Raw genomic sequence first — 27,292 nt, 5'->3', positions numbered from 1 at the left:
TGCACAAGAATTGCACCAAGTATAGAATAATGCTTGCTAATTCTGCCGTGCTTTGATATCACCTTTCACTAAATTTCACACTGCAAACAGATCCTGGATTCACGTTTAGCCTTGATTTGAGTCGCGTCCATGTAATGGAGACGAAGAATTGTGGAACCGGCAAGTACCTTGCCCAGACAGTACATAGGGTAGACTACCTAGGTCAGTAAATTCCATCCCTTCCACAGACTGGGGAGGCAAGGGCATATACATAGGTAGTTTATTTATTAATATCTTATGTTATTTGAAATAGACGAGACAATCCATAGTGTCTTTTATAGTTCATATGGTGTTTGTTTATTGTGGACGACGGAGATCTCCAAAATCCCGGATCGGTATGGAGTTTAGAACCAAGCAGTGATGATACTTATCCCAGGGTCTCATTAGTCCCGCAATTCGGGTCTAGCATAAGTGCCTTCCCGTCGGCAAGCAGATATGGATCAAGTTTACGGAGTACCTATGTCCCCGATAACGGGGGTCTTCATCTTTGGGTACAACAGTCAAGGGTCCTCTGCGACATTTCCTTATCTTGACACACTTTAACTAGCGAGATCCCTCAAAAAAGCAGGGGACCCCAGAATGGCCGGCCTGTTTTTTTAGTTGACCACTTTTTTTCATCTTTACTACAACACCCCATAACTAGACCCAATTGTACCCGACTGTCATCTATCTTTCCCCTCCAATGACTCCGATCCATGACTAAACATGGAAAAACGATCAACAGCTGAATCATCAGAATTGTCTAATCGACGCACCAAACGCGCCAAATACGCGCCGGTAGCATGGTACGCTACGCGCGTCATACACATTGAACAAGGTGTAAACTGACATTTGACAGTGATACGTGCAAGAAACGAAAACTAAAATGTGAAAGAGAAGAAGGCGAACATGTCTGTAGGAGATGCGCCACGAACAACGCCGAGTGCGTCTTTGCTACTCCTACCACTACTCACTCATCAAATGAAAATAATGACCGTTCGACAAGACGGTCAACACTGGAGCCACAGTTCGTTAAATCAGGTCTCAGTTGCACCAAGAAAATCCAGGGCTAATCAACTTGATAGACCAGATATTACATCCCTCAACCAACAAGTTGCTGCCCTTCAAAATCAAGTCAGCGCCTTAACAACAGCTTTACACGACGTGTCTCAGCGTCTTCCCCAACTCACTGATCCATCCACCACAACATCCATGTCTCAAGGCAATGGATCCACATACAGACAAGAATTACGGAATGTTAGAAATGAACCCAGGGAACCACAGTTTGTTGGTCCGATGAGATCCGCCTACAGCTTCCAAATTGCCGAGAATTCTCTTTCGGGTATGGGTATCGAGCGACGTCCTGATACAGCCATGAGCATGTCCGCTTCCCCATCCGATTCAGTACCGGATGTTTCAAGTGAAGGTGGGTCCCTCCCTTTGAGAGATGTCGATGTTCTTCCGAGTTTGGGCGCAGTAGAGATACAGCGACTTCTAGAGCTGTATCTCGAAGAAGTTGCGACTGTATATCCATTTATTGAAATGGAAAGCCTATCTCGTAATGTTACATCAGTCCTCGAGTCCCCCGAGGAGAATACGCTCAAGGAAATACAAGCTATCAAATTAGCTGTTGGTACAGCCCTGGCCATCGAAGCCCAAGGGCAGAACAACCTTAGCAAAAAACTCATAGACGACGTTGAGCCTGTGATATGCAGAATCTCAGGCGAAGCGTTTATCGATATTCAAGAACTTCAACTGATGATGATGCTGGTACGTATTCCACTTTCAGTAGGTCTTCAACTAACACATGCCAGAGTATCTACTGGTTTTTCTGCGGGGAAGAACTTCTAGCCTGGAGGGCCATTGGCAATGCAGGAAGAGAATGTATTGAAGCTGGACTACATCGTCGGGCCTCACTTCTGGAGAACTTCAAGGACCCCCAGGAACGGGATTTGGCTTTACGATGTTTTTGGTGCGCTTATATCCTTGACCGGAGATGGAGTTATGGAACGAGTTTGTCCTTTGGGATCTCGGATCGTGACATTGATCCCCAGTTGCCAGATCCGGTATGTCCTTCTCAATCTCTATCATCTCACAGAAAGCACCAAATGCTGATGAACAGACAAGACCCATCATCCCTATCTTATGTGCATGGTCTCCTACGCTCGGCTGTGTTCCAAAGTCTGGGAAGAGCTCCCCCTCGACTCATCACCTCTCTCCGTCCCCAAAGACAAGGTTGATTTGTTTGACTTCCTCACTCAAAAATGGATGCATTCCATACCTCATAACCTACAACTCATCTTTCCGCGTCTTTCTCAAGCACCACAACAGCAGTCTCGAACATTACAGCGTTTACGAACCCTCCTCTATTTAAGAGGCAACCACATACGGAGTCTAGTTTTGCGACATCACGTTATGAGTACCGTCAACTTACGCGCTGATCTGCAGGGTGCACAGCTTGTGGTCAGTCTAGCCCAGGACACTATCCAAGTGCTGTTGCATCTGAATGAGACAAGCGATATATATGCTCGTCAGAAACCGACATTCAATTATTTTCTCACTGCTGCTTTGGCGTCTATCTTACTGGCGGTATGCAACGCACCGGACGTATTTGCCAACCGTTGCAGACAAGACTTTCGAGATGCTGTCAAATTGCTAGAGAACATCTCACAGCAAGGACAAGTAAGCCGAAGACTTTGGAAGTCGATCCGAGGGATAATCAACCGTGCTTTATCTTTGGACACGTCTCTTGCATCGAGTGGGAATACAGGCGTGACAAGAACTATTGAGAATGAAGATCATTCCGGGGCGCAGAAGGATGCTGGACACCACCATGGGGATATCTCTACGGGCAGCCTTGACCTGGGTGATTTGATATCCGACAGATTCGGCCTGGAGACTGATTTGTTGAATTTGTTCAGCGCCTTTGAGGAAGACAATCTGCTGAAGGGGCCCATGACACATGGAGGATTGGATGGTCAAACTGGGCTTGGACTGGACGGAGATTTGACGAGATTTAATGGTATGATGTAACTCAAGACGGCATGTATATTTAGCAAAGATATTTTTAATCGGTAACCAAGGCGTAACTTTGTATTCATATGCTACAAATCCACAATAAACAACGATTGACAGGGACAATCTTAATTTCCCGAATCCCGAGCACCATCCAGAACAGCCATGTCAACATTTGGTACCTGGTACTTCTTCTTTCCCCAGACAAGATAATAGAGCCCTCCCAGAGAAGTCCAGCCAGCCATGACAACAATAGAGTAATTCATGTTCTGTGCTGTGACAGGCATAACAGAAGGGAAAGTACTGAACACCACAACAATGGCGACCCAAATCAAGCTAATGACATTGAGGAGAGGACCTGCAACACGTCCAAGCCTGAAGGGACCAAAAGCGTTGACAGACAGAAGACGCTTTCTGGAAAACAGCATGCAAATGATGGGAAATGCATAACTACTATACATCCCGATGATAGCCATGGACAAGATTGCATTGAAGGCAGTCGTGTTACCGAGGTAGATAAAGCCAAGCAACATCTGCAGCACAACCGTCACAACGACGGCATAGATGGGGACTTCGTACTTCTTATTGACTTTGCTCAGTTGCTTGTCAAACGGAGTAGATCTGTCCCGTGCAAAGGCCCACAGTGTTCGCGACGTCGACGTAGTACCCGCAACGGTAGCAGCCCCGGCGACGAGTATGATCAACAAGGATAGAAGGGTAGTGCCGACCTGACTCTTTGTTGCGTCAAGGAAAATCTGCATGAAGGGATATCCCGTGGGGGTCTTGACAAGGGTCTCCAGAGGACCGGCGGAGTAAAGAAGGATAATCACATACACCAATCCAAGGAAACCGTTAATGCCGACACTGCCTACCATGGCGATTGGGACGTTGCGGCTTGCGTGGGGCATTTCTTCTGCCATGTGGCATGCAGCGTCGTATCTAAACAGGGTCAGTTCTTGTCTTCCGAGTTACGCGGAGGTTGGACATACCCGAGGAAGGGATAGACAGTAGTCAAAAGGCCAACTAGCCACGAAACACCATCATCGCTCCAGCCACTCTGGTTGGTAACCTCCTTGAATACAAAAGAAGAAGTGTTTTTGGGCGCCATGACACCGAGAACAACAACAACTATGACAAAGCCACCGACATGGATAATGCCTGAAAGAGTTAGTTAATTAGTACCCGCATGACCCTTGGGGATACAAGTACGTACCAGACACGTAGTTATGCCAAGGAAGAGCCCTGTGGCCCCAGATATTGAGCACGAGCGCATATGTCAAGACGGCCCAGTAGAAGAGAACACCCTGCCACCGCTCTGGTACATATGAAGAATCGTTGACGATGATGAGTGACTGTGTTTCGAGACCGGCTGCAAAGGCTGCGGAAGCTGTCAAGACTACCTGGCCGCCAATGCTGACCCAGCCAGTCATGAAGGATGCTGAGGAGCAAATCGAGGAGGGGGCGAGGGCTGCTACCCAGTGGTATTGTCCTGAGACATTGAGTTAGCAGAGGACATTGAAACGAGAGGAATGTGGATGTACCTCCTGCAGTAGGATATATAGAAGCAATTTCGCTAAGGGAAGCAGCAACACAGAGCGAGAAGATGTTTGATAGAATACTGGATTGTGTGTAAGGATGGTTTCGTCAAAGAGGTATTGAAAGGGCATACTAGTTGTAGAAAACACAAGGCGCTCCTCCGTTGACCAAAGCGGTAGCAACGACAGTTGACAGAGCCTCCCAAGTGGCACCAAGACAAAGACAAAGTGCAATCAAAGAGACCAGAGAATATTGTCTTCGTAACTCCTGCTCATGTCCAAGCTGTGCAAGGCGCAGGGCGTCTTCGCTTGCAGCAGGCGCGTCATTGAGACTTCCATTGCCTTTATCCATGGTTTGTTTCTCCAGGATATCTGCTTCGTTTTTCGACATTCTAGGTAAATAAGTTGATGTATTCTTTTTTAAAAAAACTTGTGTCGGTTTGTTGATGTATGTCGGGAATTGTGTATCGCTTGGGAGGACTTGTCAGTTAATAAGTAGAGCAATACTGATAAGGATGTGTTTGTAATTAGAGTTTGTGCGACCCTGCAACTTGCTTAACATGCAGGAGACCCGCATAAACGAAACCTGGACGTTGAAGCAATGTCGAGGAGGTTGTAACTTGCAATGTTTTGAGTAGTAGGAATGAAATGCAATCTCCCATGACTCTCCAGTACCCCAGCCTCAAGTAATACGCTATCTCGGAATCCCTCATTATGACTGCGCCACTAGTTTCTATAAGGGCATAGCTTTATGAGACTATAGGCATAGTGGCGATAAGAATGTATGCTGTTTCCTGGATAGCGCGGCACGTTTCCGATAACAGATCTCGAGTCAGTTGGCACTAGACAGGGGGTTTATCAAAACATGGGGTAGCACAGTTACGACTCCGCACCCTAACTAAAACTTAATAGACAAGGTTCCCCGTTCCGAGCTGACTTCCGCAATAATGGCTCGGAATCTTTCATTCCGAGGGTCACGAGGGAGTATTTTAACAACCAGGGAGAAGACAACCCTTTCATTGTTATCTATATAACGATTCCGACACATAACGCTTTATACCATAATCCAACTACTGTATTCTCATCCAATTATATCCCAGCATCTATTTTCTCGATCATCATGTCTACTATCGCACATCCATTGTCCGCGTTAAGCGCAAATGAGACGAATCTCGCCCGAGATATCGTCAAACAGGCGCATCCTGGCGCCTTACTGTATTTCAGACAATCCTATCTTTTCGAGCCACCAAAGGAGGAGGTTCTCAAGTTTTTGGAACTAGAGCACTCTAACTCTCTGCATTCAACATCTCCGCGACCTGATCGTTGTGCTCAGGTCTTTTACGACATCATTGGTGGTGATACCAAGACACAGTATTATGAATCTGTGGTTGACCTCACGAAGAGGACCATCGTGGAGCAACAGATTGTTAGTCCTGAGCATCAATCTAGCTTGACAATGTAAGCATTCTCAAAATTCTGTTTTTGGTACATAACACTAACATCAATAGCTACGAATTTGAAGAAGTTGTCAAGGCAGTTGGGGAATCAGAGATCTTCAAGGAGAAGCTAGCAAAGATCAAACTCCCACCAGGCTTTGAGCCTGTTATCGAGCCCTGGCCCTATGGTGCGCCAGATCTCGAGGATGGAAACACTCGTTTCTTCCAGGCCCTTGTCTTTGCGCGTGATACCAAGAATGGACACCCCGACTCTAACTTTTACGCCTATCCTGTTCCTCTCATTCCAGTTATGGATGCCCGGACCAAAAAGATTATCCGCGTCGAAGAGCCTGCTACAGGAGGCAAGGGCGATAGTCTTACAGACAAGACCCATGCGCCTGGCCTTCTAGATCATTGCCAGCCCGCTGAGTATATCCCTGAACTTGTTGCTGGTGGTACCCGACAGGACTTGAAGCCTTTGATGATCGCGCAGCCTCAAGGCCCAAGCTTTTCTGTATCAGATGGAAACTTGATCCAGTGGCAGAAATGGCGCATGAGAGTCACTTTTAACCCCCGTGAGGGTGCAGTTGTTCACGATATCCGCTACGATGGACGTCCTGTCTTGTACAGATTGAGTATCAGTGATATGGTATGTTATCCTTGATATAAACACTATGAGATTTTGCTAACCATGAACAGACTGTTCCTTATGCTGATCCCCGACCACCTTATCATCGCAAGCAAGCGTTCGACTTTGGTGATGGAGGTCTCGGACACTGCGTCAACAGTTTGACTCTTGGATGCGACTGTCTGGGAGTTATCAAGGTATGTCTGTTTTTGGAATTAAGACAACTCAATACTAATAAACTCACTAGTACTTTGACGGTGTCCTCATTGACTCGGATGGATCAGCGTTAGATACTAAAAACGTAATCTGTCTTCACGAGCAAGACAACGGCATTAACTGGAAGCACACCGACTGGCGCACTGGCCGAGCTGTTGTTACCCGACGACGAGAACTGGTCATCCAGTTCATCATCACACTCGCCAACTACGAGTACATCTTCAACTACAAGTTCGACCAAGCCGCGGGTATTGTCGTGGAAGCCCGTGCAACAGGAATCGTGTCAGTTGTCAACATTGATCCTGGTAAGACAAGCGATTGGGGAAATGTCGTCAGCCCTGGCGCGTTGGCACAAAACCATCAACATGTGTTCTGTGTCAGAATTGATCCTTCTATCGACGGTACAGAGAACACTGTCGTGCAGGAGGACAGTATTCCATTGAGAATGGACAAGCGGACAAATCCGCAGGGCAACTTGTATGAGGTTTGCCAGAAACAAATCACCACATCCCAAGGGTTGGATGCAGCCCCTTTCAGCAACAGGGTCTTCAAGGTGCAGAACCTCAACAAGCGAAACCCTGTATCTGGAAAGCCCGTCGGCTACAAGATCACTCCCCCACCCACTCAACTCCTGCTCGCCGACCAAAACAGTGTACAAGCCAAACGCGCACTCTTTGCGAAGCATCACTTGTGGGTAACAAAGTACAAGGACCACGAACTTTACGCTGGTGGTCGCTACACTCTACAATCCAAGATTGAAGTCGGAGGTGTCAGCGACGCAGCTGATCGATGCGATGATGTGCTGAACCAGGACATTGTCGTGTGGAGTGTCTTTGGACTTACGCACAACCCCCGAACCGAAGATTGGCCAGTCATGCCAGTTGAGATGCTTCAGTTGCATATTTCGCCCTCGGACTTTTTCACAAGGAACCCGGCCATTGATGTGCCAAGTGACAAGGATGTGGGATCAAAACTGACATCCGGATGCTGCAAGCAGGAGGGGCCAAAGCTGTAAATTATCCATCTGTAAAATTATTTGTTGTTATATAGAATGAAGATCTTCCCACCTTGAACACTCATAGGCCCGAGCAATGCCCCAACACCAAAATGCAATGACTCTACGACGACTAAGCCCTGCGACAACAACCGTGCCTGTTCGTATTGAGTCCCAATAAATAAACTTTATGTTTAGTTTCAAGGTCGGAATCGGCGACTCGGAATCGTTTGAGGATACGGCTGAGGACTACTCCTCTCTCAGTCTAGCCTCGTCTAATCCTGGCTGCGTGGTACATAGTCTAAAATCTCCGCAATCATGGAGAAATCTTGTAGCAGATAGAATTACGCACTCTAATCTGAAGTGACGATCACCAGCATCCCTTGACTGTTGGATCTCCACCATACAAACTCTGTCTCAACTTGGGGCAGAATTCATAAGCTATTATGTAATAACGTCGTAGTGGCGGTAATAAATGAGGAAAAAATTCGCGCCGTATCCCAAGACATCAGGGATAAATCTAGATCGTCGTATTTTAGTGTCACGGCTATGCAATAACCGAATCACGGTAGATCATCCCTATCTTTGCTATCTAGGATCAAGATACGTTATCTGTTTCGCCCGGAACCGAGATTGAGACCTCGCCCTTATCGACTCGGAATGTGGTACTCGGAAGGGTTCCGACCCTGTACGCATCACGTATACGTACGCGAAGTGCAACACTACAAAACCATTGCAACAGTCTGTCTTATAAAGAAAAGCCTGAATCAATAATAACGTTAGCTCCTGTGACAGATTCCGATTTGAGAAGGAGAATGATCTGATCTGCCACATCCTGTCACCTATTAGCATTTGGTCCGTAAAGTAGCGAAGTGACATACTTCAACCTGAGTGATTCGCTTGAGCAGAGTCTTTTCTCTTGCTTCATCAATCTTTGACTGTGGAAAACCAGCAATCCAGTTCTGTGACCGTTAGTTATTACTTTCACATCATGGGGGTCATTTGGTGTCATTACTGTTTCCATAAATCCCGGAGACACGGCGTTCACACGAATTGATGGCGCCATAACCATAGCTAAAGACTTTGCCAAATGAATTTGGGCAGCTTTCGTGACCGAGTAAGCCTAGGGTAATTGTAAGTTTGACGTGAACCAAGATATGTGCAGAAAGGGAACTTACAATTGAACTCCCACTGGGCTTGACTCCAGCAACAGAAGAAGTCATAACAAAAGAACCATTTGCCTTTTCAAGATACTGCTTTGCAGCGTGACAAAGAAACAAGTGTGATTTAACGTTGGCCGCATAACATTTATCCCAAACCTCTTCATCGACATTGTCATCAAGATCAGCAAAGTTGGCGAATTGGGTCCAGCCGGCGTTGGACACCACAGCGTCAAGCTTGCCCATAGCAGCGACGGTTTCAGCTACAAGGCGCTGGATTTCCGGTTTCTTCGTGACGTCGGCCTGAATTGCGATTGACTTGGGAGACGGATCTTGTTTGTTCGACAATTCTTGGAGTTGAGAAAGCGCGCTGTCAGCACGGTCTTTGTTGAAGGCGTAGTTTATTACGACATTTGCACCGAGTTCAACGAGTTTCGTGGCTACACTGAGTCCAAGCCCAGACGTGCCTGCTGTAACAAGAATGACTGAACCTTGAATGATGAATGGCATTTTGCTTGAGGAGATGATCGAGTATGAACTGTCTTGTCTGTTGATGCGGTTGAGGTCTGAACTGGTGAGGAGTCCAAATCTCCGCAATACTGAGTCGGGTCTAATTTTAGAATGCGGGATGCATCATTCACGATATAGAATAGCCACTCTCTCTGAGTTTGTTTATAACAAGTCAAATACAGAATCACCAATCAGTTGCAAAGAATTCTACTTAATATACCATAGTAGCAGCTGTAAATACACGCATTCTATAGAACAGTGACGATATGAGTGTCTCTGATGACTCTATATCCGCTCTATTCCCGGACCTTCGGCTCTTCACTTTCTGGAGCCGAGACTACCCACTCACCGACGATCCTTACCGCCAACCGGTTCCGGTTTCTCCTCCATCCATTTGGCACAGCTTTGCATCATCATGGACGCGACGCCGCGAAAAGTGCAACACGACAAACGTCGGCGCCAACAGCGAAAAGCATGTGATATCTGTCGTCGCCGCAAAGTCCGTTGCGACATCGTGGACCGACCTTCGGGGCCTTGCTCGGTCTGTGAAAAATCAGGCTTGGAATGCCGGTAAGTCTCGGGTACCACGGCTCCGAGATCATGAGAGAGCGTGTGTAGACGTAAAATGAAGAGGAATGTTAATATTTGATAGTTCAAAATGGACGGATGAAAGAAGAAGTTCAGTTTTGTCTAGACATTCCTTGCAGGACAGAACAAGAAGTCAATCACCAGGAGTATCTCGTCCGGATCCGGGTCCCGGAGCCGTACAAGGTCGGAACACCAACCTCGATACTCATTTATCTGTTATCGGACCCGATCGGGACTCATCCCAACAACAACAAGACAAAACACAAAATGTTCCCCAGTCTGATGGCCAAGAGAAACTCGCCCGAGAAGGTTTAGCCCGTTTCTTCAAGCACGGTATTGGTGCAGCAGCATGGGCTGTCTTTGCCTCTACCAAGAGCTTCCGTATTGCTTACGTCGGAACAGCTGTATCAAATCTGGTGCATCTCGTTGACTTGCACAAATCTTTCAGACAGCCGTATTCTTCCATTCTAGCAGATATTTCGGGACCGACAGGACCGGATACACATGGCTCATTTGCGGACTCTGCTGCTGATGGGAGCTCAACTAGTGATAGGACAGGTGGTGGGAAGCCATTGCACTACCCATATCCTCCTATTCGACAGGTAAACTCTTGGAAGCCTACACCGAGCTCATGGGGTATGACACAGGATCTAGTTACTGAAGTCTCATCTTTTCCTGCTCAAGAGGTTCGCGATGCTCTAGTCACAGCATACTTCGAGCATATTCACCCTTTCCTACCCATCGTATCAAAGCCAGAATTCCTTGCTAGGTACCGCACTCCCGATAACCCTCCACCACTACTACTGTTCCAATCAGTTCTCATGGCAGGTGCTCACGCATGCTCTCATCCGCTCGTTGCAAATGACCGTCACGCGGTGCAGAATATCCTTTTCAGAAGAGCAAGCATGCTATATCACATGCGCCACGAATCGGATAGGATGCATCTTCTACAGGCCGCAGCACTGTTTACGTGGCATATTGGTGATGGAGATACAGTTGCTGGTGGCCCGTGGTACTGGGCTGGCATAGCAGTACGTATAGGAACAGGCCTTGGAGCGCATAGAAGAAGTTCACAGCTTCCGGCTGCTGAAATGGCTCAATATCGACGATGTTGGTGGTCTGCTTTCTTTTGTGAGGTTTTCTCTTCTCTGGAAATGGGAAGACCCTGTGCGGTGAGAGCCGAGGATATCGATCAGCAACCACTCCGGCAAGAAGACATGGTTGATACAGCGACTACCGATCCTTCAATGGTCGATACTCCAGGTGTAAACCCCGACTTTCTGAATCACCTGGTCGATTTGGCCTACATCGGCCTAGACGTCATTGCACTCAACGCTCCAGCAAGGGATCACATGATAGACATTTCGTCAATCGATGCACGTCTAGGTCTCTGGTCTTTGCGATCTGGTATATCTACCGTAGCAGAAGACGACGACTCGTGGACGTGTCATCTTCGCATGCACTACAATCTCCTCCTCCTCCATCTCCACCGCAACCTCCCGTCTCCCAGCTCCTCGTCGATATGTTCTGCCGCTGCCCAAGCCATCGTCACATCCCTCGAAAAGCTCTCTGCACGAGATGAACTATGTCAATGTCATTTCACATCAGTTAGTGCTGTGACGGCAGCGGGTATCCAGTTTGCAGGAGAGATACGCGCGGCAGTGACATCACAAACTTTTTTGGTGGCTATCAACGCGTTGGAGAGGTTATCTAGACTTTTGAGATGCACTACATTGCTTGCGAGACATTGGCCCAATGCAGAAGCTGTGCATAGTGTTTTTGAGGAACTGCATCGCGAGTATGAGACGTTGGTTTCGCAACGGCTACAGGGTGAGCAGGTCATGGTTCCTGAGAGTCCGCCGGATTGGAACCGTTTACTTGGAGCAGAAGGCGTGCATCAGTTTAATAGTTTTACGTCGGACCAGGACTGGATGAATATCAACAGCTGGACTGAATTGTTGTGAGAACAGAGGTGTTTAGCTGTTGTCCTGTAGGAATTAGCCTTCAGGATGGCCCAATTCCACATCGTTACCACTCCGTCAAAAATCATGAACTTAGCTTGGCCCGATCATATTCATAAGTATAGGCTGCAATAAACATTCAATCATATTCTTCCCTTCACATCGTCAAGACTCTTATATCATCCATTTACTATTGTAGTCTCAAGCCATCGGCGAAACCGTCAGTTTGCCCGAGTCTCGCCGAAAACCGGACCTACGTATTAAGAAAGGGGGAGCAGCAACTTCAGAGTCATGTTATCGGCCCTGTTTCACGGACTCGTAAGACCGTGGTCCCAGCGATTACGATCCAAGCATCAGAAGAAATTCTCGTCTGATTCTGGAAAAGTTTCCTGATCGAACCCCTGCTACCACTTTATTGCCTAATGCTTAATCCCTGTTGACAGGCATCGAAGGTTCTGGCCCGGCTTGGGCCGCAAACTATTACGGCGATAATCATGATGATGGTACAGATAATGAATTAATATTATGAATGTCTAAATCTAAAGTCAGTTCTTTTAGCTCTGGTAGCCTTTTGTCTATCCTGTATCCCGTGGTATCTCTAAACGCAAAACCCATTACTCCATCTGAAACAAAACTTTTAGTGGTCATCAGCATCCTCATCCTTTCCAGGGTACATGATGTCTCGTACAAACACAGCTCTAATATTAAAGAAAATGACAATGAAAAACGTGATGACAAGGAGAATGCTCATAGCACTCCCAGTCCAAAGAAGGCCCTCAGACTTGAACTCTTGTCCGATAGAAATGGTAGCAAGTGTAAATCCAGTGTTTGGAAAGACCATAGGCCACCAACCCAGATGAAATGCTTTGGGCGGAGATGAAATGACTGCGACAGCGGCGATACAGAACCACCACAAACTCAATGCCCAAAGGAACACGGCACATAGGAGCGCGACGGTGCGGACAGTATCGACATTAAGAGCAATATCTTCAATGCCAGAGATGGTCTTTGGCCAAGCTTTGGCCATACCAATGAGAGCCAAGGCTGTGAAGGATGGTGGACCGACGTTCATGAACAAAGCAGTGCGATGTTCACGGTTGGGAAGACCTGATTGCATGAGTCGACCGATCATGTGAGCGTACATCATCATTGACACGCAGAAACCCAATCCTTGGCAAGTCAGACCAGCAAAGATGATGGGTAAAGGGTTAAGATGTGTCTGCGTATCGAGGATAACTGTCGCTACTGTTCCAGCCAACATAACGGGAAATATAGGCAACAGCCAGCCAGGCATCATAGCTTGTAAGCTGAAGTTATGTCCTGCAAAAAGGAAAGAGTATTGCCAAATGGCCAAGATGAATGTGGTAACGACATAGACCCAGAAGATAGTCTGTGCTGCCCAAGAGAATGATGCGTTGTCTTTAGGAATGGCATAGCGCTGAGTGCTAGTGATCAAGGAAGCAATGGCGAGAAAGAAGGTAGGAAGGAAGAAACCTTCACGATGATGTGTGACTGATCGTGTCAAGTCACCAGGATTGAATGAGAACCGGAGAATCATGCCAATGCAGCAGAGGGTAAAGATGAGGAGGTTGATGCTGTACAGCACTGTACCAATTATCCTCAAACCGGGGAATTGATGAGGTTGCACATGAATAAGCAACGACAACCCCCCGACACTCATTGGCAAAACATACCAGGCCCATGTGAAATGATGTAATCTTTGTCGGAATGAGAGTTGTTGTTGTTGTTGTGGTTTCTCATCGTCGCTGCTGGAGCCACTGCTGCCCTTTTCGGGGTCTGGGGATGGTTGAGATAGAGCTGTTTTAGCAGCATGATGTTTCAAAAAGGCCTTTGGGTCATTTTCATGAGTAGGTGGTGGCGAAGGGGCAGAGAAGTCGATAGAGTTGCGCCTTGTGGGTGAATTGGAATCTACCCATGTGGTACTGATATCTCGAAATTGATCCATTTTGGGGGAGTCTAAAGGATGGAAGGCTTGACGAAGGCTGATTGATGGATGAGATGATTGATTGGAACATAGGTAAGTAGCGGCATGGCTTATTTATAAAGGCTAGGGCTTGAATGTCCTATCAGTAAGTTATCAATGCTCAGCCAAACCGCCCCATCCTCGTAGTCAAAAGGGGCGATTGCAAGATAGTTTCAACCTAAACTTAACAAAATCTCGTGATAAAACCGTGACTCGAGTCAAAGCGAAGCTTCCATTCCCTGCCCAAAAGCGGGCTCTGGTCCACTGTAAATGCCGTGGCTTTGAGGCTCATCGGGTGCTAACTACAGGGGGCGGACGCTAATTCTTTCGTGAAGGGATTAGTGTGGCCGGATTTGTAAGTCCTGGAAGTGAGTTGACATTGACTGACAGGCTATTCCTGGTCATGAATATGATGCTGTGGCTCGCGGAATGAGAATCCGGTGCGCCGGTTCCCGGTAGCCAACTCATCGGAGAGACCAGGGAGGGAGGACGAAGGACAAAGGATGAAGCAAGGGAGAAGAGATAAGGCCGAGCCTCAAAAACTTAAACAGGTTTTCGCCACAAGCACGTCCATAATAAGAGATTGAGAGGCCTCACCACGACGACGCGACAACGCGACAATACAACAACACGCTATTCTCATAAATACTTAAATATATAGTCTCTTATACCTTGTTACAGTATCAGTGAACCATCTATCTGGTCGACGAGATCATGGTACAAAAGACCAGGTCAGTATCCAATGTTGACATCTGCGTATTCCCGTCGCCGCCCAATAATCAAGACAAGACTTTCAGGCCCAACTTGCCAGGATCTTAAATGAGTTACCAGGCCTGCGGGAATGATCGGGTTGCGTTTGAACCTCAAGCGCGTCTGTGCCATTCCTCTCAAACATCATGTCTTAAATTTAAACATTTTTCGCTTCCCATTAACGCCCAATACCAGGATCGTAGTGGAGACTTGTAATTAAAGTCCTTGATAAGATAATCTTTAAGCTGCAAGATCAGTTCTTTTGCTTCTTTCGTTGGGCTGATGTTTTATTTATTGAAAGAATTTTCGTCGTTTTAACCCTTGATGTCTCAATCAGTAGACAGGGGCTGTAATGAAGGGATCATCACTTTGTTCATGCATAATTTTTCACGCCTTGTGTCTTACCATGATAGATATCGATGGACGATCAATGAACGAGTCAGATCTCCCTACCGGATTGGTTATTGTCTCCGATTTCCGATGATTAACCCTATACTCTATATGCAAACTCACAATGCTGAGGTTGCTCACCAAGGTAGATGACCTTAAGCATTTGGACAGTTTCCTTATCAGGGCCTTGTAACCCTGACAACATGAAGAGTCTCGCTTTGTAACTTTCCGGATAACCAAATCTCGTGGATAAGGGAGACGACAATATTTTCATGATTTATCGTGTTTCTGGTCGCTTTGCGCCGCTTTGCGCAAACGAATTAGCCTCCAAGTTTAAAGCATCCAGGACCCGGGCCAAAAGAAAAACATGTCAATTTCGTGAGCGAGTCGAAGGTCTTTTGAACTTTCTAGACACACGGCATGCCATCGACGATGGTCATATGTCCAACTAGTCTCTTCATTTGTCTTGACACATTGGTGTCCGCCACTCCCCCAAATTCCCTACAATGATATAAGATTGTGTTTTTGTTCCTCCCAACTCCTTTGGAAGAGTTCTAGAATCAACAACAGAGAACTACTGCATAGATTGTATGCCACTCTGCTTCGAGTCCAGTCGAGACCACGTCAATTTGTCATACAGTGCTGGTCTGATATTGCACATTGCATTTCCATATTTTAGCATCCTCAAGCGTATACTGGTATCTATATCATACTGACGCGGCCTAGTGGGTAGGAGAAAACTTGTGAAGCCTTTTTTTATAATATTGATGCGACAACGATTAAGTTTGTCAGGCGACTCACCAACCAACCACCAAAGATTGACCAGGGTTCCTAATTCAGCTGCCAGTCTAGACCAGTCTAGCCAGTATAGTATTGTGGCTGGCTTTCGTTAACTACACGTGACACCTGTTGTACGAAGGTATGCCATGTTATTCCCTCATTCGTCTTACTTGCCACATCCTGTCTGATACTCGGAATAGAATCCCACGTTATCGTCATTCGTCATCATGGCAGCACAAGAAGAAATAGATCCTCAGGCATTTTTCAAAGACCCGCGTTTCTCCCAAACATTTCATCTCCCAGCAGACTCTTCTGATGATCGCCCGGTTGCTATCCAAGTCAAATACGCAGACTACGGCTATCGCAATACGTCTAACCCCCAAGAAGAGAATGTTCTACTCTTCTTCGCGCCACTCTGCGCATCTCGCATTATCCATTGTGCGAAAGATGAGCTAGCCAAGAAACACCATGTTCGTATCGTGGTAATGGACCGACCAGGTTTTGGTGGGACAGATCCTGTCAAGTTGGAAAAGCGTGCCGTTATATGCCGAAGTATGTAATACCGTTGTTTTCTTTCGTCGTGTGATTTGACAAAGGCTAACATAAAATAGAAATGACACTGGCTCTCTTGAAGCATCTTGGAATTGATAAAGTGTCTATTGCATGTCATAGCGGAGGAACAGTATATGCTCTTGACATGCTGCTCCACCACCCTGAGATACTGCATCCCGGCCGTTCATACATGGCCATTGGAGCGCCGTGGATCTTACCTTCTCGTTCGAATATCTGGTCCATGTCGTTTGTCAAAGCATTACCAGTGGGAATGATGGCTCAGGCAGACAAGGCAATTGGGTTTTTTAACAATACTCTTGGCCCAGCATTCACCTCATCTGTTGGCTTTAGTCAACTGTTCACAACACCAACTCCGGCCGGTCTTGAAGGGGAATCCGAGTTCTCCAAGTTCGAGGAGTCGCTCGAGCCTTATCTTTTCAAAATCGTTCATGCCGAGAGCATTGAAGGGTTCTCAGACGAATCACTGCTTCTAATGCAAAATATAAACGGGATGTCTGGATTTGGCGATTGGCTTGACTACGACGATCTGGTCCCCAAGTTGGTGAGTGCGCTGAGAGAATCTGGCCGACAGTTGACTATCGATGTTTTCTACGCCGAGACAGATTCCATGATAGGTGCACCTGAGACGGCAGGGCCACAATGGATGAATGCTTGCTGGAAGGGAGAACATGTCGGTGACACCATAAGTTACAGCACAAAGACTATCAAGAAGGCTGATCACAACACTATATGGAGCATCCGGCGGGGCGTCCCGGAAGAGGTCTTTAAGAAGTTGAGTCAATAGCTTGGTTCAATTTAATGCTACATGATAGGACACAAGCTTAATATCTGTCTATAACTTGGCTGCAATGTTGACATGCACAGCCTTGATGTTGGAATAAGCCGCAAGACCAGCCTCTCCCAACTCCCGACCAATGCCACTTTGCTTCACTCCACCAAAGGGAATTCTCCAGTCACTGTCATTGCTTGAGTTGACCCATACCATACCTGCCTCGATCCTCTTGGCAACCTGATGCGCCCTCGCAAGGTTTGTAGTGAAAAGTGCACTTCCAAGTCCATATTGTGTATCATTGGCCAAGTGGATAGCCTCATCTTCAGAAGCAAACTTGGTGACAACTACGAATGGGCCAAAGACCTCTTCCTGGAAAACACGCATCTTGGGTGTAACATCTGTGAAGACGGTCGGTTCGACAAAGTAACCTTTTCCATCGCCAACCTTGAATGGTTGACCTCCGAGAGCAAGTTTGGCGCCTTCTTTCTTACCCACATCGACGAAGGACAATATTCTTTCATATTGGGCCTTGGTAACTTGGGGACCTTGGAAGGTGCTCTCCTCAAAGGGATCGCCCACCTTGGAGATGTTCTTGACTTGGGCTCTGAAAGCAGCCATGAACTTGTCGTATATACCCTCCTGGACAAGGATACGACTCGTGGCAGTACACACCTGACCCTGGTTGTACATGATACCAGCATGGGCCCAGTATGCAGCCAAGTCAACATCGGCATCATCGAAGACGATAAGTGGGCTCTTGCCACCAGTCTCCAAAGTGATGTTCTTCAGATTGCCGCTAGCCATCTTCATGATTGAGCGTGCCGTGGGTGTAGAACCAGTAAAGGCAATCTTGTCGACGTCCATGTGTGAAGCAAGCGCGGCACCGGCAACAGTTCCTAGACCGTTGACGATATTGACAACACCAGGTGGAAAGCCTGCCTGGACAATGAGATTGGCGAGGTAGAGAATTGAAAGAGGTGTTTGTTCTGCGGGTTTGAGGATCACAGCGTTACCGCAAGCCAAAGCAGGGCCGAGCTTCCAAGCTGCCATCGCAAGAGGGAAGTTCCATCTATCAGCAGTATTAGTCAATAGTCTTCAATAGTGGAAAGGACATTAATTCACATACGGAATGATTTGCCCACAGACACCAATAGGCTCACGAATGGTATATCCAAACTTGTCGCCTGTGGTCTCAATGACCTGTCCAAACACCTTATCGGCAAAACCACCATAGTATCTCAACGTCTCAGCGACTTCAGTTACGTCATCGTTCAGAGCGACAGAGTAGGGCTTTCCGTTATCCCAAGTCTCGATCGTCGCGAGAATCTCCTTGTTCTCTTCCACGAGTGTAGCAAGACGGCTGAGTAGTTTACCACGCTCAGTGCCTGGGAGGTCTCGCCATGCGGGGTTGCGAAGGGCACGGCGGGCAGCGTTGACGGCTTTGTCGATGTCTTCAGACGAACCGGCGTAGACGGATGTGATCTCTTGCTCGTTTCTGTATTTGTTAATAGCAATTCCAATACCGATAAGCGAGAGGGCAACTTACGTTGGGTTTATGGAAGAGATCTTTTCGCCATTGGATGACTTGACCCATTCATTGTTGATGAACAATCCGGTGGGCTGCTTGTAAATTCGCCCATTGGGGGCAGTAAGTTGGATGTCTAGACTCATTGTGGATGTAGGTATGTATTGATGGGCTCAGAATCTGGAGAAATCTGCTGAGGAGGGATTCATCCTTGTTATGGATTATATTACCCCAATTATTTGTTGGTATGCGCGTCTGCGGAACAACAACAATGGGCTACCGGCGAATGACTCTTTACTACCGACATGGGGTTTCATCGTCATGATTCCCCAGACACAAAAAATGAAAAGTATCGCCCCGTTTCGGACTAGTGGAATACTACACACCAGCCGAGCCGTATGTGGGGAGGTCTTGAGATACCCTGTATCGACATCAATATGTCTTCTCATTGCCGATTCAGGTAGTCCTTCGGCAAAGAAATGAAGCAGAATTCGGGTAATAAAACGCAACAATGATAGTATGTCAGTCTTTTCTAAACATCCTTTGGGCCGTAAGCTGCAATATGTATCCCTGTTCACTGTTGGCAGTATTGTTGAACTGTAAGTCGTATGATAGTTGCGGTTCCGTGCAAAATGTTACCTGCATTTGGGAATGCGTTCTCAAAGGTCGATCTATTCCCAAAGTGGCAGCAAGATAGGACAAAAAGAAATTGTAATTTAAATAAAGGGATCTTCGCATGCACAATCTTCATTCTTCGTCATTCAACTATCTAGCAACCAAATATTTACTATGCAACAACTGACACAGCCACCTATTTACCCCCTTCTACAAATGTCTCACTGACCACTGGCCTCACCCTGGTCCGGGTGCGGGTGTGGATGCGGACCCGCGGTATCCGTCTTGCCAACAATGTCAACATAGTTGGCCCTCTCGGCTCTTTGTGCATAGATAATGTTCCCTTGCGCCTCCTCAGTCTCCAGATAAGTGATTCGGCCCTTGACGACCCAGAAAACAAGGGTAATAACAAGCATAATCCCAAAAACAGCAATGGCGTAGTTCATGTCGGCTGCTGCGGGGTTGGGTGCGGACGGAAAGAAGAAGAAGACAGTAGTTACTGCGCAGTAGACTACTCCGACCCAGTTGATCACTGACCCGAAACGTCCGAGGCCGAATTCGCCCGGTGGGAGCTTGTCTCGACCAACAAAGAGAAGAGTCAGGATGGGCATGCCATACGAAACAGTGAGTGCAATGGTGCTGACGCTGAGGATAGCTTCAAGCACAGTTGAGGCAAAAGTGTAGAGAATGCCGATGAGAGCCATGACGGCACCTTGAAGCCACAACGCCCGCACAGGGACTTTCCAGTAGTCATCGACACGCGCAAAGTAGCTGCTGAAGGGAAGACCACCGTCTCGAGCGAAACCCCAGGTCAATCGAGAAGACGTCGTGACGATTCCAATACCTTGTCCAAAACCGTTGATAATGAACAGCGTCAGAAGGACCGTTCCACCCTGAAGACCAACAGTTTCCTTGAGGAGATCCATAAAAGCAAGGCCAGTAGACGGGTTAAGATAAATGTCTGAGTTGACCATGCAGAAGAGACAGACAACCATGAAGATAAAACCAGTGATGGCTCCCATGGTAACAGAGAGCCAGATAATTCTTGGAATATTGGTTCGAGGCGAGGGAATTTCTTCGACAAGGTGAATAGCTGCGTCAAAAGCTGTGAGACCGTAGGCTGCTTGTACAAGACCGATAAACCAGGTTACACCATCAGGCCAACCAGTCTGGTTGATCCATTTTCCAAACACAAAATCCGCAGATTGGAAAGATAAATCCTCTTTGACGCCGACAGAAATCAGCATCGCCATACTGATAATGACAAAGAGACTGGCAAAGGAAATGCCCACAAAGTTGTTGAACCACGGGAGAATGACATCTTTGCGACATGCCACAACATTGAAAAGTGTCATGACAATAGTAACACCAACATAGACTAGAAATAAAACCCAGCCTTTATCAGCGCCTGTCCAGTTTGGCGTGAAGAGGATCTTCATCTTGAGCAGAAACTCAGACATGAAGGCAATCTGCGACGCAGACAAAGTGATCCAACCTGTCATGTTGATCCACGCGCAAAGATATGAAGTAAATCTACCAGCAGGAGTAGGCCATAGTCTAGAGATCCAATAGGCCTGTCCCATAGCGGTGGGCATGCTGCTACACATCTCTCCTAGTGACACGGCGACACAGATGTTACATGCAAAGACAAGCACAAGACCCCAGAGGATGGCGATGGGGCCTCCAGCTGTCAGGCCACTGTCGATTCCCTGAGCAAAAGTTGACCACGTGCCTAGTACTGAGAAAGCAAGAGCAAGCATGCTCCACATGCTGAACTTGCGAGTGAGGCTCTGGTCATGACCAAAATTGGCAAGATCCTCTGCATCGCGAATAGCTTGGGGGGTTGAAGGTTGGCGCTTGAGCGCAGAGTTTGTCTCGACGTCGTTGGTCATGGCCGCGTCTGACAATGACCGCGTCGAGATAAAAGATTGAAATGACGTAAATGAGGAGGAATAGAAGGCGACGGGCAGCCTTGTCAAGGTGAAAAGGCGAGTCAGATGGTTTTGCGACTATAAATGAAACGGGATACAAAGGAGGGGAAATGGAATAAAGTAAATAGTGAGCGTCGCTGCTTATATCCAATTTACCTCAGCTTTGCTCGCCGACGAACGGACCAAGGAGTTACAAAGACGTGGGTAGACAAATAGATAGAGAGATGTTGGGGGTTAACTAGAGAGCAGAACAGAACAGATTAGGTATCTGGTAGCGACCTGGGCCGGGACGATGTGACAACCCGAGAAGACCACGGACAATACTGTATGGAATAGAGTGTGTCTAGTTCAATCAACCTTCTGTAAAGAGCGTAGACTACCTAACTAGAACCCCAATTGTGCCCTACCTCATCGCTGAAGATGGAGAGACACCAAGAAAAACCTGGTAGGAAAAGGGCGCATATGGATTAGTTTGGGTAGAGATAAGGGTGTCACTGTTATCTCTGACCCTGGTTCATACTGCCCTACCCTGAAAAATTTAAATTTCTTCAGTACGTCATTACTGTCAGTGCCCGTTCCTGGTCGGTGTTTTCATCGCGACAAGACGAGTTTCGCAACGCGACAAGGACATGAATTCTTTTGGAGTCTGTAACTCATGCAGCCACAGGGAACAACGATTGATCTGCGGGGAAGAAAACTTTCCCCATGGGGAAGTCCGATTGACGGTTGAGCGATGGCATTCCATTACGTGATGAATAGAGTTGCGATGCCAGTCAGATCATGGATTGTTCCCCGTTGCAATCTTAGGTAATTCAGCGACTTCCATCAACCGGGCCGGTCGTATCAAAGTGAGATGACATGTCTTGAGCAGCTTGTGGCAAAGAGCATGGGACCTTGCTCGGTTATCTCGGTGCATTTAACTTCTTATCGTCTGTCTGTCACCAAAACCTTCAAAATAATACCCCAAACGGGTTTAGCTTTACTCAGACAAGTTACAGGGTACGAAAGCTGAGAAACAGCTACTGCAAACAGTTAGACAGACACAAAATGAGGGGAAGCTCTGGCCTAATTGGCTCTGCAGGGTGTCAAGTGACAGAGCCTCCTCCAGGTCACGCAGATGCAAGGCAAAACGAGGCAAACAAGATGCTTCCAATAACACGTCCAGTCTGCTAGATAACAGCAAGATAAGGAAATTGGCGGGTCACCCCTCATTTGGCAACTTTGTTCCATTCAATGCCTCTGTTCGGATAGCTTCAATATAGCGTGTGTAACTGCCGGGGATGGATCTAACAAAAAATGTAATTGTATTGCGCTTTTGGGGTAACAGATAGCATAAACAAGTCAGATCTGATCTCGGCTAACTTTCCATAGCGTGGCCCCGTAGTCTCAACGTCTTGTTTCCTGTGCCCGTCTTACATACAGATCAGCGGAGTCACTGTAAGGCGGAGAGTGGAGATGGGGAGCGGAGCGGTGTCATGGAACGGCGGCGCTACAGTGGACTCTGTTTCCTCTTCTTTGTTCTATACTGTTTTGTACTTGTATCGTCTATAAGAAGCTGTCATCCTCAATCAAAGTTATTGTTTCTGTCCAAGATCAACAAAGCTTGTCTCACTTGCTTACTCTAAGCTACAACTCATAAACAACAACACAACACCAATTAAGACTTGCAACACTTGCAAACCTTGCATTACATCTACCGTATGGAACAGTCGCTTAGTCCAGACAACATTCATCATGATTCCAGACACCACTTCTATCGCCGGCTACACCATCTTCCGGGAAGAGCCCAACGACGACGCTCCCGATCTGTCTCAAATTGAGCATACTCATCCTCTTGGTAATTTGCCTTTTTATCCTTTCTACCCAATTGACTGCTTACAATTATAGATCCCCTCTCAATTGATGAGATCCGCGCCGCAACAAAACTCATCCGTGACCATGCAAGCCCTAAGACTCTCAAGTTCAACTGTCTCACCCTTCGTGAGCCTAAAAAGGCCGAGTATGCTGCCTTCAAGGCCCGTACTGGCCCTCGCCCTGCTCGTCGCGCCTTCGCCATTGTGATTGAGCGCGGAACCGGCCAGGTCGCTGAAGTCATTGCCAACATCCGCGAGGGCAAGGTCGAAGAGTGGAAGCCTGTCACTGACGTCGGCCCTACCCTGACCCTTGAGGATCTTGATGTCTGCGAACGCATTGCTCGCAAGGACCCTCGAGTCATTCGCGCTTGTGAGGAGCTTGGGATCACCGATATGGAGAAGATCTTCATCGATGCTTGGGCTATCGGATTCGATGATCGTTGGGGTTATGAGCGACGTCTTCAGCAGGGCTTGGTCTACTACCGTGCTTCGCCCAACGACAACCAGTACGCTCACCCTCTCGACTTCTCCGTCGTTCTTGACACGGAGAAGGAAGAGGTTCTCGCTGTCGATGTCCGTCTTGTCAACGGCGAGCGAACCAAGATTCCTCTTACTCCCCACAACTATATGCCTGAGTTCATCGGTGAGAACTACATCGATGGCACTCTCAAGCCCATCAACATCACACAACCCCAAGGCGTGTCTTTCCGCATGCGCGGCAACGAGATCTCGTGGGCAGGTTACAAGATGCACATTGGCTTCAACTACCGCGAAGGTATTGTCTTGTCAGATGTCCGCATGGAAGACCACCACGAGCACCGCGAGCGCACTCTCTTCAACAGGATCAGTGTTGTAGAGATGGTCGTTCCCTACGGCAACCCCGATCCTCCTCACCACCGCAAGCACGCCTTTGACGTCGGCGAGTATGGAACAGGTCTCATGACCAACTCTCTGAAGCTGGGATGTGATTGTAAGGGAGCTATTCACTACCTCGATGCTGTCATGGCCACTGGCGAGGGTGACCCCGCTGTTATCAAGAACGCCATCTGCATCCACGAAGAAGACAACGGTCTTCTATATAAGCACACCGACTACCGAGACGGCAGTGTCATCTCCGCCCGTGATCGCAAGCTTATCATTTCTCAAATCATCACAGCTGCCAACTACGAATACGGCTTCTACCACACCTTCACACTCGACGGAACATACAAGCTTGAGATCAAGCTGACTGGCATGTTGAACACCTACTGCATGCACCCTTCCGAGACAGCTGCCCCATACGGTACTGAAGTGGCTCCCACAATCAACGCCCACAACCACCAGCACATCTTCTCTCTCCGTGTCGACCCCGAAGTTGATGGCCCCAACAACACAATTGTTCAGAATGACGCTCTTCCCTCAGAAGAGGAAGTCGGATCTCCACTAAATCCTTACGGGAACGGCTTCTACTGCAAGAACACACCTTACAAGACTGCCAAGGACGCATCTTCAAATTACTGCCATGAGACAAGTCGTTCTTGGGCTATCACGAATCCCAACAGCATCAACCCTTCCGCCAAGAAGCCCGTCGCCTACAAGATCCTCAACAACAACTGTCCCGCTCTTTTGGCAAAGCCTGGCAGTGTAGTCTACAACCGCGCTGCCTTTGCGCGCAAGAGTCTCTGGGTGACACCCTATAAGGACTACGAGATATTCCCCGCTGGTGACTACGTCTGTCAATCCACTGGTATCGAGAACCACCCTCACAACAGCAACATCGTTGATTGGGTGAATCGAGACGAGCCCATCGAGAACACGGATATCGTGTGCTATATCCAGTTTGGATTGACACATTTTCCACGAACGGAGGATTTCCCTGTCATGCCTGCTGAGCCTGTTAGTGTCATGCTGCGAGCATCAAATTTCTATCAGAAGAACCCTGGTTTGTGGGTTCCACCTTCGGCGCTTTGTGTTGATGCTGCTTCGAAGGACGCTTTCGGTGAGAAGAAGGAAGAGCCTGCTTCTTGCTGTGCGAGCAAGAGTGGGCCTAAACTTTAGAAACGAGGATGATTTAATGAGTTTGATGTGATGGTAAAATTGGATTAGCATTGTTTGGAGTCTTTAGTTTGCATTGCTATCACAAGTTAGCAGGTTATAATACCGAGTAGAGATATTGGATCAGTATTTAAATTGATGCAAATTATCAAATTCCTTCCTTGGATCACTATACTGTTATGTTTTCTTTTGAAGTTATAAAAAGTGTTTACGACCTCAATGCCGGTACAAGATATGCCAAAGCAACTAACCAAACAGAAACAACTAGCCACGTTGTCCATTCCGATGGAAATACTCCATATTGTTTCCCATCAACCCTCCGATACTCTAAATCGTGCCAATTAATAAGAAAACTTCTCCACCAAAATATAAACTGCCAATCCGGGAACATGATAGTGTTTCTGCCTGAGTTTTCATCGATGAACCACGAGGTGCACCCTGTAGCCCATACCAGTTCTTTTGCCTGTTTTTGTACATCATTTATATCTCGTTGTTCGGCTTCGGCTGTGACTTCGACGATGTCTGCCTTACCCGCAAGGACACGTCGGATAACGCACAAGGTAAAGTCGAATTGGCATTCGGTGGTGTATATAACTGAGAGATGGCCGCTGAGCGTGTTGGGACCCATCATGATAAAGAAGTTCGGAAAGCCCGATACACAGGTCCCGAAGTAAGATGATGCTGCTCCGTCACTGACGCGATTCCACTGGAAATGTCAGTATCTTGTTAGCATAAATATGGAAAAGACTGACATGTTCATTGATGGTGATTCCATTTTTCCCGTATATTTTCATAGGAAATAGAGGTGTCTGAGTCTCGAATCCGTGTGCTAGAACGATTGCATCAGCAGCCACAAACTTGCCGGATTTCGTTCTGATACCCTTGGATTCAATATTCTTTATCGGGTCATCGTACACCAGCTCAACGTTATCTCGGTGCAAACAAGCAAGATAACCAGTATCGTTTACCCTCCTCTTACAACCTATCTCTGTCTTTGGGATCAAAAAGTCGATATATCGATCAGGAGCCATTTTTCGTATGTACTTAACCGTTTCCTCTGTCCACTTGTCTCGCATCTTGAGCCCGTTTGTGATGCGGAAACCTGCAAAGTCCCTCTCTTTTTGATAGTATAGCCAAGCACGGTAGATGCGCATAACGAAAGGAATCCATCGCATGATCCACTTGAAGGTAGACGAGTAAGTAGGGTTTGGGCGCTCGGATAGCCAGTGCGCTTGTCTTGCGAATTGTGTCACTTTTCTGACAGCTGTTTCTCCCGAGCTGATAACCGGGAGAATTTGGGTTGCGCTGCACCCATTACCTATAATTATGAGTGCTGCAATGACATGGTCTTGGAATCTACTCACCTATGACAACGACGTCTTTACTATGCCAATCAAAAGAATGATCCCACTTTGCTGTATGGAATAAACGTCCCTCAAAGTCTGAAGCACCAGGAATGTCGCACTCTTTGGGAATAGATAGCGCACCAACTGCAGAGACAAGTACCTTTGTGCGACGTGTATTGACTTCTGATGTTTCACGATCTCGAATAGAAACTTCCCAAATACCGGTATGCTCATCCCAACTGGCAGACTCGACGACCGAATTGAGTCTGACATGCCTTCCTATGTCATACTTATTTGCAACGCCTTTGAAGTAAGCCTCGATCTCAGGCTGCGAAGCATATTTCTGTGACCAATTCGGATTGAGAGCGAAGGAGTAAGAGTAGAAATGAGACGGCACCTGATTTACATTGTCAAATGAAGTTTCCTTCATGCATGAGCTCACTCACATCGCATCCACAGCCTGGATAACTGTTAACATTCCACGTTCCGGCAATAGCGGAACTCTTTTCGATAATCTCAAAGTTTCTGGTCCCGAATTTGCGAATGAGTTGGACGCCGAGGCCTATGCCTGACATTCCAGCTCCGATGATGAGGACGTCCGTCTGTGCCATGATGGTTCGCAAGAAAGTAGTAGAACAAAAGTATTATCGAATTTTCAGCTCGGTAGAACTTGACTTT

The 27,292-nt window shown here is 47.3% G+C and overlaps 11 protein-coding genes across 11 annotated transcripts; 5 read left to right on the top strand and 6 right to left on the bottom strand.

Annotated features, from left to right (window-relative positions):
• Positions 1-744: 744 nt before the first annotated feature.
• On the top strand, positions 745-3,051 carry FPOAC1_002410 (uncharacterized protein; the record flags this gene model as incomplete). Its single annotated transcript, XM_044846990.1, has 5 exons — positions 745-824; positions 878-1,045; positions 1,104-1,788; positions 1,833-2,084; positions 2,146-3,051. The coding sequence occupies 5 exons, from the start codon at positions 745-747 to the stop codon at positions 3,049-3,051; spliced, it is 2,091 nt and encodes a 696-aa protein (XP_044712906.1).
• A 110-nt stretch (positions 3,052-3,161) lies between these two features.
• FPOAC1_002409 (uncharacterized protein) lies at positions 3,162-4,959 on the bottom strand (the record flags this gene model as incomplete). Its single annotated transcript, XM_044846989.1, has 5 exons — positions 3,162-3,972; positions 4,023-4,191; positions 4,247-4,522; positions 4,575-4,651; positions 4,703-4,959. The coding sequence occupies 5 exons, from the start codon at positions 4,957-4,959 to the stop codon at positions 3,162-3,164; spliced, it is 1,590 nt and encodes a 529-aa protein (XP_044712905.1).
• Positions 4,960-5,688: 729 nt separating this feature from the next.
• On the top strand, positions 5,689-7,863 carry FPOAC1_002408 (uncharacterized protein; the record flags this gene model as incomplete). Its single annotated transcript, XM_044846988.1, has 4 exons — positions 5,689-6,026; positions 6,077-6,653; positions 6,704-6,829; positions 6,880-7,863. The coding sequence occupies 4 exons, from the start codon at positions 5,689-5,691 to the stop codon at positions 7,861-7,863; spliced, it is 2,025 nt and encodes a 674-aa protein (XP_044712904.1).
• A 727-nt stretch (positions 7,864-8,590) lies between these two features.
• On the bottom strand, positions 8,591-9,512 carry FPOAC1_002407 (uncharacterized protein; the record flags this gene model as incomplete). The annotated part of the gene is made up of 4 exons (XM_044846987.1): positions 8,591-8,677; positions 8,724-8,804; positions 8,858-8,965; positions 9,021-9,512. The coding sequence occupies 4 exons, from the start codon at positions 9,510-9,512 to the stop codon at positions 8,591-8,593; spliced, it is 768 nt and encodes a 255-aa protein (XP_044712903.1).
• A 266-nt stretch (positions 9,513-9,778) lies between these two features.
• FPOAC1_002406 (uncharacterized protein) lies at positions 9,779-12,064 on the top strand (the record flags this gene model as incomplete). The annotated part of the gene is made up of 3 exons (XM_044846986.1): positions 9,779-10,082; positions 10,245-11,507; positions 11,862-12,064. 3 exons carry the CDS (start codon positions 9,779-9,781, stop codon positions 12,062-12,064), a joined length of 1,770 nt encoding a protein of 589 aa, XP_044712902.1.
• A 634-nt stretch (positions 12,065-12,698) lies between these two features.
• Positions 12,699-14,027, bottom strand: FPOAC1_002405 (uncharacterized protein; the record flags this gene model as incomplete). Its single annotated transcript, XM_044846985.1, has 1 exon — positions 12,699-14,027. The coding sequence occupies one exon, from the start codon at positions 14,025-14,027 to the stop codon at positions 12,699-12,701; it is 1,329 nt and encodes a 442-aa protein (XP_044712901.1).
• Positions 14,028-16,192: 2,165 nt separating this feature from the next.
• Positions 16,193-17,322, top strand: FPOAC1_002404 (uncharacterized protein; the record flags this gene model as incomplete). Its single annotated transcript, XM_044846984.1, has 2 exons — positions 16,193-16,517; positions 16,577-17,322. The coding sequence occupies 2 exons, from the start codon at positions 16,193-16,195 to the stop codon at positions 17,320-17,322; spliced, it is 1,071 nt and encodes a 356-aa protein (XP_044712900.1).
• Positions 17,323-17,370: 48 nt separating this feature from the next.
• On the bottom strand, positions 17,371-18,981 carry FPOAC1_002403 (uncharacterized protein; the record flags this gene model as incomplete). Its single annotated transcript, XM_044846983.1, has 3 exons — positions 17,371-18,379; positions 18,437-18,805; positions 18,857-18,981. 3 exons carry the CDS (start codon positions 18,979-18,981, stop codon positions 17,371-17,373), a joined length of 1,503 nt encoding a protein of 500 aa, XP_044712899.1.
• A 690-nt stretch (positions 18,982-19,671) lies between these two features.
• Positions 19,672-21,342, bottom strand: FPOAC1_002402 (uncharacterized protein; the record flags this gene model as incomplete). The annotated part of the gene is made up of 1 exon (XM_044846982.1): positions 19,672-21,342. One exon carries the CDS (start codon positions 21,340-21,342, stop codon positions 19,672-19,674), a length of 1,671 nt encoding a protein of 556 aa, XP_044712898.1.
• A 1,773-nt stretch (positions 21,343-23,115) lies between these two features.
• Positions 23,116-25,271, top strand: FPOAC1_002401 (uncharacterized protein; the record flags this gene model as incomplete). Its single annotated transcript, XM_044846981.1, has 2 exons — positions 23,116-23,218; positions 23,269-25,271. The coding sequence occupies 2 exons, from the start codon at positions 23,116-23,118 to the stop codon at positions 25,269-25,271; spliced, it is 2,106 nt and encodes a 701-aa protein (XP_044712897.1).
• Positions 25,272-25,334: 63 nt separating this feature from the next.
• Positions 25,335-27,225, bottom strand: FPOAC1_002400 (uncharacterized protein; the record flags this gene model as incomplete). Its single annotated transcript, XM_044846980.1, has 5 exons — positions 25,335-25,347; positions 25,631-25,974; positions 26,021-26,586; positions 26,633-27,011; positions 27,061-27,225. The coding sequence occupies 5 exons, from the start codon at positions 27,223-27,225 to the stop codon at positions 25,335-25,337; spliced, it is 1,467 nt and encodes a 488-aa protein (XP_044712896.1).
• Between the last annotated feature and the right edge of the window lie 67 nt (positions 27,226-27,292).

The sequence above is a fragment of the Fusarium poae genome, chromosome 1, assembly GCF_019609905.1.
Source record: "Fusarium poae strain DAOMC 252244 chromosome 1, whole genome shotgun sequence".
NCBI lineage: Eukaryota > Fungi > Ascomycota > Sordariomycetes > Hypocreales > Nectriaceae > Fusarium > Fusarium poae.
This window is presented reverse-complemented; position numbering and strand designations above follow the sequence as displayed.